The sequence below is a fragment of the Pteropus alecto genome, unplaced genomic scaffold (assembly GCF_000325575.1).
Source record: "Pteropus alecto unplaced genomic scaffold, ASM32557v1 scaffold311, whole genome shotgun sequence".
NCBI lineage: Eukaryota > Metazoa > Chordata > Mammalia > Chiroptera > Pteropodidae > Pteropus > Pteropus alecto.
The window spans coordinates 1,680,517-1,694,098 of NW_006431916.1; the positions used below are offsets into that span (position 1 = coordinate 1,680,517).

The 13,582-nt window shown below is 47.3% G+C and overlaps 1 protein-coding gene across 1 annotated transcript in view; it reads right to left on the bottom strand.

The window, feature by feature from the left end:
* The window catches only part of BDH1 (3-hydroxybutyrate dehydrogenase 1), a 23,808-nt gene that overhangs the window by 3,663 nt on the left and 6,563 nt on the right, over positions 1 to 13,582 (bottom strand). The window contains 1 exon segment of the mRNA XM_006906193.1: positions 4,808 to 4,949. Within this exon segment, the coding sequence (XP_006906255.1) occupies positions 4,808 to 4,949 (142 nt within the window).

The window sequence follows — 13,582 nt, forward strand, 5'->3', positions numbered from 1 at the left end:
TACATATGAGGTGCTTCATAAAGGTTTGTCGGGTGAATACAAATATCATGTCTTCATATCCTAAAAACGTTCTTTTAACCATGCTACCCTCTCACGCTACTGTCTGCTCCCCTTCGCTCTGTGGCCAGGCTTCTGAGAACACAGCTCTCTACTTCCCCGATCCCCTGCCATTCTGGGTCCCAGCCCTCCTGCTGCTGCAGGGTGTCCAGGGTGCCACATGCTAAAGACTCTGCCCTGTTTTCACCTCCCCAACTTCTCCACAGTATGCACACTACTCATAGCTCTTGACACTCACTCCTCTCTTGGCATTAAGAAAACCCAATCTCTTCCCCCCCCTTTTTTTCCTTCTGCCCCCTTTTTTTCTACCTGCCCCACCAGACACAGGTCTCCCCCAATGCCCTGTACTTGGCACCTTCTCTCAAGTTATACTCAGTGTTTAGGCAGCTTCTCTTTATGTTCATGGAATTTTTCAGCTGCTTTGTGTTTGATTCATCTGGGGCAGTATCACATAACCTAAAATACATAATCTTTTTTTCCATCTAAAAATGAATTACATCTGGCACTGATATCCAAAAAAGATTAATTGAACTTGGCCCATGAAAGCACACTGATCCTGGGTGATAGCTCTGCTGACTTGATAAGTCTGTGGACCCAGGAGCTTTCTGGATTCTTCAGCCAAGATTCTGAGTAAACTCGCAACACTCCTGCTGGTCTGGGTGACGGCCGTGTTCCTGCAGCAGCCCCATTGCCACCTCTGCTTTGAGGGTTCCCTTGTACCCCTCAGTAGTCATGGCTCTCTCCTAGCCACAGCCTCCTCTTGATGGTCGCTTTTACCTGCATGTCCCACAGGTCTCTAATTCACCCCAACCACACCAACACATCCAGTGCCCCGTTGCCCAGCTCTATTCCTCCTCCTTGGTCATAGTTTCACTCTCGTTTTTGGCTCCTCCAGCTCTTTCACTTCTCCCCTATCTAATGAGAACTTTTAATATTACTGATAAAGGACAGGACAGCTGCCAGGCCTTGAACTAAACACTTTGCATCTATTAGTTCACCCGATCCGCACAACAAACCTATAAAGTAGATATTAAATTGTCCCATATCTGGATGAGGCAACTGAGTCTCAGAGAGGTTATGTGCCTTGCTCAATGTCACCCAGCTAAAAAGTGGACAGGACAGAATTTGGACCCAGGTCTGTGTCAGGACGTGGCCCTCATGCTTACCCCTGTGCTGTTGATGGCTTTCTTTCTGGTATCGTAGAATTGGTGTCTTCTTTCCTGTTTCCACAGCATTGGTTTGAGTCCTCGTCACCTCCCTCCTGTATTCCTGGAGAAGCTTCTCCCCGGTCTCCCAGGCTCAGTCTCTCTCCTCCACCTCCATCCTGACCCAGCCCCCTTAACCAGAGTCTCCTCAGTCAGTCACTTCCTGCCCGATGGTTCCCTTCCATAGTGGGTATGTGAAGACTCCTCTCACCCACTCCCTTTCATGTATTCTGCCTTCTCAAAGCCTAAACAGCCTGCCATCCCTCTAATATCATGGCCTCTGCTACTTCCTGGCTTTACTCAGCTCCCCCGCCCCTCAGCCCAAGAGCAGCTCTTTGTTGAAATTCTACCCATACTCCTGCAGCAGTCAGTCTAGGTGAGCACTGGGTGGCTCTCAAAGCACTTTCCCTGCTTCACAGATGGGCGAGCTGAGGCCCACGTAGGCAAAAGTACGGTCCCAATGTCACAATTCTAATAAGAGGTGAAGCCCAGAGTAAATCTAGTCTTCTTAATTCCAGACTGAAGGTGTCCCAGACAGTAGGGTCTTCCCTGCCCACAGCATAATGTCCCCAGTGCTACAACCGTTCCTCACAGGTCCTGCTGTGAAGCTACCGACTTCCACTTGGCTGGTGTCCAAAAGCAAACTTCTGCCAGGGCACATCCCTTCTGGTGCTCAATACACTATCAACTACCCAGCAAGTACTCAACAAATGTTTACTGACAGCGAGGGAAGTGGTTTCAAGATCAGACCAGCCCTACTATCTGTCAGTTGATTCACTCACTTGGCCTTTCCCTGGGGTGGAAGGAGGGAGTGCTGCTCAGACTCCAGATGTCCAGTCCCTCAGAATCCTGCTGGAAAGTGAAGGGGCTTGTGGCAGATGGCTCACTTGCTCTAATCAGAAAATCTCCTTCATCTCACCTCCTGTGGCGGGCTCCCCCGGCTTTGGCAGCTACTGTTCCATAGGGCCAGGGTGAAGGGCACCAATCTTGCCATCAAAATGTGCCCTCCACTTGTCTCCTGGGAGCTCCCTGCCTGGGAAGTGAGTCAAAAGCTGCCCCCAGCTTAGAAATGGTACACTAGTCTGAAAGCTCTGGGAGGGCGCCACCTGGAGTTCAAAAGCCGCATTGCCAGAGAAGGCGAGAATTCCAGTGGCTTTACCAGGAAGACAGCCCATGGTGGTGGGTGGAGGACCAAAGGGAGAGAGGGTGAGGGTGAGGGGTGGGGGAAGGGAGACATGCACAAACACATATGTAACAGATTTTCTTTTTCAACGCAAAAATCTTCAAAATTTTTTTTCCAAAAAAATGAAGTATCGGTTGGGTAAGTTCACGGTGAGTGGTTTATCAACCCTTGCCAGAAAGCAGCATGAAAAAAAAGCATCAGGAAAAGGCTTATGCATCAGGGGTGGTGCTGGGGTTTGAACACCATCCAAAAGCAGGGGGGTCGACGAGCACCTTCGCCTCTGGCTCTGCCTTGCCGGTTATGCTAACTGGTCAGACCAGTCCAGGGAATGATTCTGCCCTGGTGGCAGGGTACAAGGACCAGGGTCCGGGGCAGCCACTAGCCTTGGTGCAGCCCCGTTTTGTGCTATATCTATAGTGGCGACTTCCTTCCACGGGCATTTTAAGTCACCACAAACCCATAAGTGGTAATACAGTGGCCTTATGGTGCTGACTACAGCTGTTTTCCTGCCTGGTAGTTTGTGGAGGCAACATCCCAGCTGCCAAGAAAGGCAGGGAGGAAGAAGATTTACTACCAGTGAGGGGGTGAAGCAGGCTACACCTCTGAGCTGGTAGTCATCCCAGTGGGACCCATCCTGGCAGAACAGAAGCCCTGGTCTGCCTGTTAATTATTAAACAGATGTTCAGAAACCCACAAGCCTCTCCTCAGAGAGCAGAGGGGCTTGGGAATGGCCTGCTGTGGGATGGGGGTGGCACTGGGCTGACAAAGTGACGCATCAGTGACAGGCCAGCAACCAGAGCAACAGCTTCTTTCGATAGCCACACAGCATAAGAGCTTCTGAGGTGGCTGTTGGGGATGACAGCATCTCTGCCTGACTGATAAATGCTCAGCAGAGTGCCCAGCACAGGCTCCGGTCGCCCCACCCACCTCCCTGCTCCCTACTAGCAACCGAAGTCACCACTCCAAAGATCTGCGCCCACCCCGTTCTATGGAAAAGCAGAGCTGAATGAGGCATACCCTTTCTGTCTGGGCTGTCAGGAAGCTCCAAGGTAAATGTCAGCGATGAAGTGAGTAGCCGACTGGCTTCCCCAGGTGGGACCATCACCACTGTGCTCTACACAAACAGCATCCCCTCCCGTCTGTTGTACAACAGAGCCCTCCCACCAAGGCCCTCCATGGGCTGCACTGGGAGGACATTTGAATCTATAGCATGTGACCCTGTTGGCTACTGTCCCCCAAACTTTCTGTCCCTTTAGATTTTGGGGCCAACCTCTGTAGCCAACCTCTGTAGCCAACCTCTTTGACAGCTGTCTCTTCCTCTTCTCTGGCCCCTAACTGCTCATCTTTCACAGTAGACTCTCCTTGCCAACTCTCCCACTCCTAGTTTCACCTCCAACCTTGGACACTTGATCTCCAGTCCAGACACTCCCCCAGGGCGTCCCTTGGGTACTTCAGCATCTCCCCATCTTTCGAACTGCTCCTCCAGTGAGGAGTACCAGATATCCAGGATAGAAACCTCTTGCCTCTCCCTCATCTCCACATGCATCGGTCACCAAGTCCAGCCAACTATATCTTCCCAATACCCCTTGAATCTGATCTTCCTCTTTCCCAATGCTCACTGCCCTAGTTCAGGACATTCATACCTACGTTCCCCATTTAAATCCACTCCACACTGCCACCGTGGCCCCCAGAGCAAGCTTTCACAAGTCTGACCAGGTCATTTCCCTCAGGAAACCCCATTCAGTGGCTTCCACTGCCCTCAGGAGAGTGGTCACTTCCCTCGTCTGGAAGCCCAGGCCCTGAACAAGCTCCCTCCCAACCTCGTTTGCTGCTACCACCTCTATTAGACTTGACACCCTGTGTGCTTCCCACAATTATACACGCCCTGCCTTCCTTCCTGAATGCTCATCCCCATATTCTGCCACAATCTGCCTTAACTGTTCCATTCCCTTCCCCACCCCAAGACTGGGTTATGTTCCTCTGTCCTGTGCTGCTCCCTGAGAGGGGACGTGGAAATCACCTGGGTCAGCCCCTTGATGAACTGCGAGGTCCTCGGAGACAGGGACTGAGTCTTGGCCATCTCTGTATCCTAAGCATTTGGCCCATCACCTGGCTCAGAATAGACATTCAATGGGCACTGGCTGAACTGACCTGAACCAGAGCACATCCATTCATCACTCTTGTAGATTCTGAAATTGCCTCTGGCTTTATTTCATACTGCCTATTGTAGGGTGTGTTTAATTTAACCCACTTCCCCCTACTGTGCTGGAGGAAGCACTTGAATAATACGGAGGGTAGCATTTAGGAAGGGTACCCTTGGAATGGCCTGTGCGTTACACACTTGCCCCCAGGTACCTCTTACCTTTCTCAGGGTCCTCCAGGCTTGAGCGGATGATCTCCACCACTTCCTCCATCTCTTCACTCTTGCAGACATTGAGCTGGACAGTTCCCAATCAATCACTCTTGAAGCTGTCCATTTCCTTGACCCCATCATCCCCTTTGTCCTGGGAGGAGAGAGGAGCTACTTCACCACCACCCCCCTTCCCACCCTGCCTCCAGGATGAGGACCAGGACCAAGCAGGGAGCTGGCTCCAAGTCCCTGCCTAAGCCTGGGGCTATTAACAACTGCAGGCAGTTGTCTCTGGAAGCACACCCAGACCTGCTCCACCAGCAGGGGGTTCTGCTCAACCCCTGAGCACTGGTGACATACCTAGCACAAAACTTAGAGCCACAGACACAACCCAAGGCCTCACTGGCAGGATCCTTTCCCTGAGCAGAGGTTGCAAACTCAGTACCTACTGGGGCCAGACATGTGCGTATAGCATGAGAGGGAGAACACTCAGGAGTGAAGCACATCCTGGCTTTTCAACCCCTGCCCGCTGTTGCCCACATGATATGCAAGACCAAGGTTGCCAGGTACTAAATTTTTAAGCTTGTAATTGAGATTTCTGTATGAAATCGCCTAATTTTTTAAGTGCTGGTAACCTGTTTGCATTAAAAAAAAAAAAAACCAATGTGTGAGCCAAAGCATACCCACAGGCCTCATGTGACCAGCAGGCTGCAGTTTGCCACCTCTGTTCTAAGCCAAGGTCCTGTCACTCCCAAGTTGGTAAGAGGCCAGGGCCAGCCTCTGCATCCAGTTTGGCCACTAACCAGGCTCCGTGCACTCAGGTGCACCCCTTAACAAGTGCCCAGTTTTTCCAGCTATGGTTAGACATAAGGACATTGCACCTGTCTTGACCTGCTCAGGTTAATGGAATGAGGAAATTATTTTTTAAAAAACATGTTAAATGATAAAACGCTATGCAAATTCAGGTACTATTACACATGAGAAAAGTATCGCTCACTCAGTAAACATTTCTTGGGCCTCTATCATGTTCTAGCACTGTGCTAAGAACTGGAGACACGAAAATAAATAACTCAGCCCCTGCTCTCAAAGTTTCACATTTTAGGGAAGGAAGCAGATGAGTAAGCAAATAATACAGGAGGATTGTGGGAGGCAGGGGGCTGCACAAAAGGTAGGGCAGATAGAGAAGGCTTTCCAAAAGCAGTGACAGCTGAGGACATGGACCAGAGGGACCACTGGGGAGGGGCACTTCAGGCAGAGGTAAGAGGTACTGCCAGAAACCACTGCAGGCAGAGCAGAGGCCTGAGGAAGTTGTGGGAAATGAGGCTGGGGAGGTGGGCAGGCATCTGCGTGGAGGCAGTGGTGAGCTGCTGGAAGATCTGAATAAAAGTAGATGTCACTTATTGAGTATTTACCCTGCTTCACACTGAGCACTTGACATGCATTATCTCATAAGTCCCTCATGTCATGAGGCACGTTGTATTATCATATTTTACCTATTCTATGATACACATATTTTTCACAATAGGAATGAGCTACAAATGATGTGAAAAGTAAATACTGTCAGCTATAATTTAATTGGCAATGACTTTCTCAGTGGTACCTGGAATAGTGATGCATCTTACAATAGGACAGGAGTAGCTGTCAGAGGATGAAGTAATAGAGGAATGCCTACTCTTAGGCCAGGGCTTGCCTGGGGCACCTACAACCAGTAATGAAGCAAGGACCAGAGCAGGAGGTGTGAGGATAATCAGCATATGTCAGCAGTGGAAAGTTCTCTACAGGTTAGGCCAAGTCTCACAGAAAAGGTTTAACCAGGAAGACCCGAACCCCAGGACTGGGGGACCCTGGACCCACATTGTGCAATGTCAGACGGACAGGAGAGAACAGTGAAGGGATCATGTCGAATGGGGCCAAAGGTGCTTCTCTCCATAGTCACTCTGGAGAGAAGACTCAGGGAGAACATGATGATAGTGGAGCCAACCTGTCTTATGCAGCCCAGAAAACAGAACCAGGGCCAGGAAGTCAATTTCAGTTCAAAGTGAGGAGTGACTTTCACTGTCTGGAGATAATACGGACTGCTTGAGAGATGTTCAAAAAATGAGAGTGGAGGTAGGGGTTGGGACTGGGTGGGGAACATGTTGCAGACAACACCCAGGCATCAGACAGGAAGTCAGGCTGATCCCCCTCCTCTGATATCTCTTCCACCCCTAAAGTATCATCCTTTCCTGGGAGCCCTCCTCCCTCCTGCCACAGCGGCCGTGCTGAAGCAGCAACATGTGCGGCCCTTTGAGTCTCTGTCCAGCCTGGCACCAAGAATGGCAGCCACACTCACAATCACCTTTGCACAGAGCAGCCAGGTGCAAAGCCTCGACTGATCCAAGGCTTGGCTCTGAAACGCCCTGGATGTGCCAACCTTCCCAAATGACATGGCAGTGTTCCAACTACAGGGGAGCAGACAAGTGTAGAGCTTTTCCTGCCATTCTCACAGAGGACTCCCCAAGAAAAGAACTCCCTGTGATGCCATCTTCAAGTCCAAAGGTCAGAGGGGCTGGTGCCATAGACACCTCTCTTTTCCACAGACAGCACACAGGCACCAGGAAAACACCTGCCTTGTTTCAATGCAGTCTTCATATTGTGGCTCCTCAAACACCCCTCAGAGCTGAGCCAAGTAATCTAAGTCTCCAAGGGGCTTCTGACATCTGCCTCCAATAGGGTAGATTCCAGCTGACATGCACGAGAGGTACCTGAGTGTCCTTTGCTCTTCTCAGACTTTGTTAACCCTGCTGCCATTTCTCAGCAACTCTTGGACCCCACACCGGACCTTTCCATGTGCCTCTAGCCAGCCTCGAGCCAATGCCCCTGAAGTCCCCAGGGGAAGCCGCTCACCCCAGGTCAGAGTGTTCACATAACATTGTTTGGCAGCTTGGCAGCTAGAGCCTTCTCCCAGAGGAAACTGGGGCTTCATCTCATTGCCCACAATTTTGGTCTCAGCATTCAGGCCCCCAGGAGAGAAACTGTACCCTCTACCTTCACCTGACAGACATCCCCAGGAGTCCTCATCCACCTCTGAGCAGCCTCCACATCCTGTTCCTAACAGCCACCTGGACAGGGAAAGATACTGTCAGTTTGCCCCTAGGCATTCAAAGGAAACCTTTTCCAACTGACATCAGCCCACAGGCTGCAGACTATGGTGGTCTGTCCTCTTCCAGATCCACCTGTCCGCAGGCCAAGGTTGCATTGCCAGGGCCACAGCGGCTCCAGGGTTTCTGTCTTTGTCCACATCTGTCTTGCTGCTCAGGGACAAGCTTTCAGTCCTGCTACGTTAGTGTCTGTGTAACTGGTTTACACTTCCTTCACTGCTCCTTTAAACTTCATCGGTAAGCTATTTTTCCCACCCGTGGATGAAATTTCAGGCGAGTCTTATAGCTTTCCCACTCATTCTCAGATAATAGAGAGCCTCTTGTTTTGGCATAAAGAGTCTAGTTCAGTCTACTAATGAAATAACTCCAGCCCAGCCTGGTTTGAATGCACAAACTTTCAAATTTATATCCAATTTAGAGCCTGCCCTGACCCAGGTCTGACGGATTATGGGAAGTTAGTTTGGGACACCTGGTAGCAGGGGTGGAAGTTGTCTTTCTATTTTCTATCTCCTCCTCCTCTCCTATTCCTTAACCTCTGACCCTCCCAGAGGTGGATCCAGGGGCTGGCAAATGAGCAGGCAAGACTGTAGTCTTCTGAGGGTGATGAACCCGTTTTCTGCTGTTGGTGTCCTGGGACGGCAGGTGCATGATGGCTGGCCCACCCTCCCTGGGGTGCTTTTGTGGGTTCCGCAAAGATCCCTCCAATGGAGACCTCCCATGCCATCCCCTTCAACAGCTGGGCATCTTCTCCCTCAGCCCAGGCTTCAGTGGGGCACCCCTCTGGCTGGGTCACATGGACCCTCCTAGGAGTTGCACTGGGCAGGTCATATTAGGATGATTACAGGAGCTTTTGTCATTATCCACATCAGGTTCAGGCAATGATGTCCTGCCCAGGTAGAAGGACAGTCCTTCCACACAAGCCACTCCAGACAAGCCACTCCAGCCTCATTCTTGGGCCTTTAGACTTCTTTTGGTAAATATTAACACTCCATTCTGTGGCCTCAGACAGTCCAGGGCATAAATGGTAAGCTCTCCAAGGAGTTCTCTTGAAAGCCATTTCATTTAACTTGAGATTAAAGGGAAAATATGATAGCACACTAACAACTCTTTCTAAACTCTCAACCCCCTCCACCTCAATTTATTACAATAGTGAGGCAGGTGATGGGCTAATCCTGCAGAAAGGTTCTACAGTCTCTCAGCATTTATTGTTAGGTGGTCTAGCACCTCAAGGCAGGGTACGAGGACACTTGGCATGTGTTAAATGTGAGCATCTTGTCACACGTATTAGGAACACTCTGACAAGAGAAGCGAGGCTGGAACATTGTAATAGAAGGAGGAGCAGGAAGAGCTAGCAGAGGAGATGGAGAGAAAATGAGAGAGCAGGGTGTTCACGAAGTCAGGAAATAATGTGTTACAAGCAAGAGTGGATTGTTTGGTCAGGTCTGCCAATGAGTTGAGTATAACACAGTCTGAGAAGTGGCCAATGGATCTGGCAAAATGGGGGCTGTTGGCATCCTTGATAAAAGCCATGTCAGAAGCATTCAGGGCCACTCCTGGTCCCGTCCTGCCTTCCTTTCCCAGCTCGTCTCCTTCTCATCTGCGAGGGCTCTGGGCTTCAGCTACATCAGACTGTTGGCAGTGTCTGGATATGCCACCTCCACCCACCACAGGGAACTCCTGTTCATCTTTCCGGATGGCAACAGAGACAGGCGATCTGTTTCTTCTCGGATACAAATCATTCTCTCTCCCACTCCTTGCCATTCTCACCTCACACCACTCCTCTCTCACTCACTGAGCTGCGGCCACAGAGGCCTGCTTTTTCTCGAACACACCGGGCACACACCATCCTTGGGGCTTTGGCTCGGCTGTCCCCTGTTCCCCTGATATCTGCAAGACTTGCTCCTTCACCTACTTCCAAGGTTACCTTCACAGTGAGCTCTTTTCTTTCCTCTTTAAAACTGAACACCCCTTCTACCACATTCACCCTCCATCTTCTTTTCCTGCTTTACTTTTCTCCATAGCTTGTACCAGCCCACAGAGAAGCAATTCACTAATTTATCTTAGTCCTTGCTTATCTCCTCACCCCACCCCATGTAAGCTCAATGAGGGCAAGAACTATTCACCGAATTATAATATGCCATATCTTCATAGAATTTTGTCAGCTCATAGTAGGTGCTCAATAAATATCTGTTGAATAAATGAACAAATAAACAGAGCGGTAGGGGCAAAAATTTGATCTAGGTGCGTTGGGAAAAAAATAGAAATTAAAAAAGTGAAAATGTCTAGTTCAAATAACCTTCTGTGTGTAACTGCACGTAGACTTTATTTCTTTAAGACAACTTTTACTAGGCTTTGCCTAGTATAGTGGCAATGTGATTCACTTGCTTTTTCTGCCCTTATTCTTCAACCTCTGTATGCCTACTCCCTTAATCGTTAAGACTTAGGACATAAGGTTCTGGCCAGAGTCAAATCTTTTAAGAATAAAGCCTTAGGTCTATGATCACAAGGATAATAAGTTTTGATTAAACTAAGGATAACATCTTTCCCCTTGAGACACTGGGAGCCAGGATTTTTTTGTTTTTGTTTTTGTTTTTTGTTTTATATATTAGTTTCAGGTATACAGTACAATGGATATACATTTGTATAATTTATGAAGTGATCTCCCGATTACTCTAGCACCCATCTGTCTCTACACATAGCCCTTACAATAATGTTGACTATATTCCCTATGCTGTACTCTATGGGGACAGCCAGGTTTTTGAGAGTGATAGCTTGCCAGTGTCTCCAGGACTTGCAACTTTCTAAAAAAAAAAAAAAAAACACTTTATTTTCTTTGCTGCAAAACCTATAAGTATCTCACTGATTTAGACACGGGCAGGCAGACAGATCCCTTTGCTCCGGTAACATAGAGGTGCTTTTCTACAAAGAGAAGCAGAGAAATGGGGTAGTCGTGCACACAGGATGTGGGGTTATGTTGGGGTGTGTGCGTGTGTGTGCATGCCCCAAAATGACCCAGTAGTGAGTGAGGAGTTAGTGATATAAGAGGGTGGAGACATCTGCTGGAGTCAAGTCCAGAGGCACTGAGGTCTGAAGCACAAGAAGAGGGGTAACTCTAAATAAGACCAGCAGAGTGTCTGGGTACAGAAGTAACCCGAATCCATCATGTGGCTTAACATCTCAGAACCAGGCTACAGACTAATCTTCCCTCTTCAATTCCTACAGCACTTTACCCATAGTCTATGGTGGTTCTGATGACTTTCTGATTTGCATAACTCATACAAGATACCAGGCAGAAGTAGATACACATTTTTTGAAACCCCTAGAGACATCTGCCCTCTCTAGCTTTGACCAGAAAAGACAGATCATGACACCAAAAAAGTCAAGATGTAGACACCAATTGATATAACCTGGCAGTGATCTTGTCTGGTATTTTCTTCAAAATTGCAGTTGCTAAATCATAGAATCACTACTGTATGAGTGCAAGGACCTAAGTTCACCCAATCCAGCCATCTTATATAAGTAAGGGCAGACTGGGGCTCAAGGAAGAGAAGTGTTTGCCAGTCACTGGGTTAAGTGGCTGATATAGGACTAGACCAGGCCCTGACTCCCTCTCAAAGGTTCCTCGACAGACTGAGCAGACTCTGCCCTGCACTCTGGAGCCAGGTGAGGTCCCCTGTGTCATTGGACAAGCCAGCACAATGGTACAGGTGCTGAACACACTGACAAGGGACTTTAAAAGCACAAAATGTTTTGTGGCATCACAGCCCCTGCCAGGCTTGCTGGTAGGTTCGTGTTTCACAGAGAACCCAACTGCAAGCATGCCACACCCATCGCCGCCCAAATCCCTCCTGAAACATGTTCTCACATGCACTATCAGAGGGAGTAGGCATGGATACAGCCTTTTAGAGGAGAAATTTGGCAGATTTTAATAAAATCTAAAGTCTATACATCTTTTCACCTGGCAATTTCACAACTAGAAATTTTTCTTAAGAATTGCTAATGAAAGAATGAAAAGATATATGCAAGACTATCTACTGCGGCTTTGTTTATAATAGCAAAAGTCACAAATAATGTGCACACTGGAATTTTAGTTACTTTGGGGCAGAAGACAAGTGAAAAGACTTCACTTTTTAACATCATTCACTTCTGTATTGTTTCACTCTATTATGAATATGTATTACTTTCATACTTCGAAAGAAGTAAAAATTAAAAAGAACAAATTCTTCTCTGATTTGGAAATATGTTCAGACCATGGCAATGCAAATCACTTTATTATTTGTACTGGTTTATATTATTAAAATTTTTATATTAAACAGATGTTGTTTTTACAGACATTAAACCTAGTATTAATAAATTCCTTCCCTGGGTTCCTACTGACTTCAAAATAAAGAAAAATGTCTCAGCCACTGAGCAGAGACAGCAGGTTGTCCCACATACCCATTGTTTCCTTCTTCTATACCACTAAACTCTTGACTTTAAGCAGGGTACATGTTGTCTCAGAATCCCAACTACAATTCCCAGCCTCCCTAGCAGCCAGGTAAGGCTATGCCATGTGACTAAGTTCTGGCCAATAGAGTGAGAGCATATGTGATATATATATATGTGCAACTTTTGGGTTGCAGCTTTAAAGAACATGGGTGTGCACTTACAACAAGAGAAATACAAATTAAAACTACACTGGGATACATTTTTCACCTATCAGATTGGCAAAAATCATAAGCTTGATGGACACTCTGTTGGCAAAATTGTGTGAAAACAGGTATGTTCATACATTACTTGTGTGAATGTAAAATTATACAATCCCTATGATAGGAAATCTGGGGATGTCTTTTTAAATGAGGATGTACTCTTTTAACCCTTTGACCTAAGAGGAATATCACTGCTAGGAATTTACCCTAAAGATAAGCCCCTCAGTAATACAAAAATACATATGCAGAGGGTTATTCATTGTGGCATTATTTCTAATTGCAAAATATTGAAAACCTGCCTAAATGCTCACATGTAGAAGGCTGATGGAGTAAACCATGGCCCACTCATACAGTGGGGCACTATGACGCTGTTTTAAAAAAAGTGAAGATCTCTATGAACTCGTATGGGGTGATATCTGAGATATATTGTTACGTTTTTTTTTTATTATTATAAAAGGGTATATGTAGTACACAAACATTTGTGTAAGAAGGGATGAATGGCATGGAAAGATAGGCAGTGAGACAGTAACACTACTTTGAGTGTACCTTTTAAAATAATTTTGACTCTAGAGCCTTGTTAATGTTCTACATATTCTAAAATTAAATTAAATCAGTAAGAATGAAGGGAACAAAATACAAACAAATAAATGAATCCAACTGTACTTCAAATAACTGATATAATGATAAAGACAGAAAAAGAGTTAATTCAAGTAGCTTTTAAATACAGTACTTTTTAGACCTACGGTCAATAGATAAAAAGTACTTTTAAAAAATCTTAAGCTCCACTGTGGTGACCACAGTAGACCTCCTTTAAGAACAACCTGTAGTGGGAGCAGTTAACAGAAGGTTTCCAGCTGCTACGCTTTCAGATCCACTGTGGCATGAATGCCACGGCCACAGCTACACTTGCCTAGGCTACTCTCAGCCACTGGCCAAGCATGGTAGGTACACTGTATCAT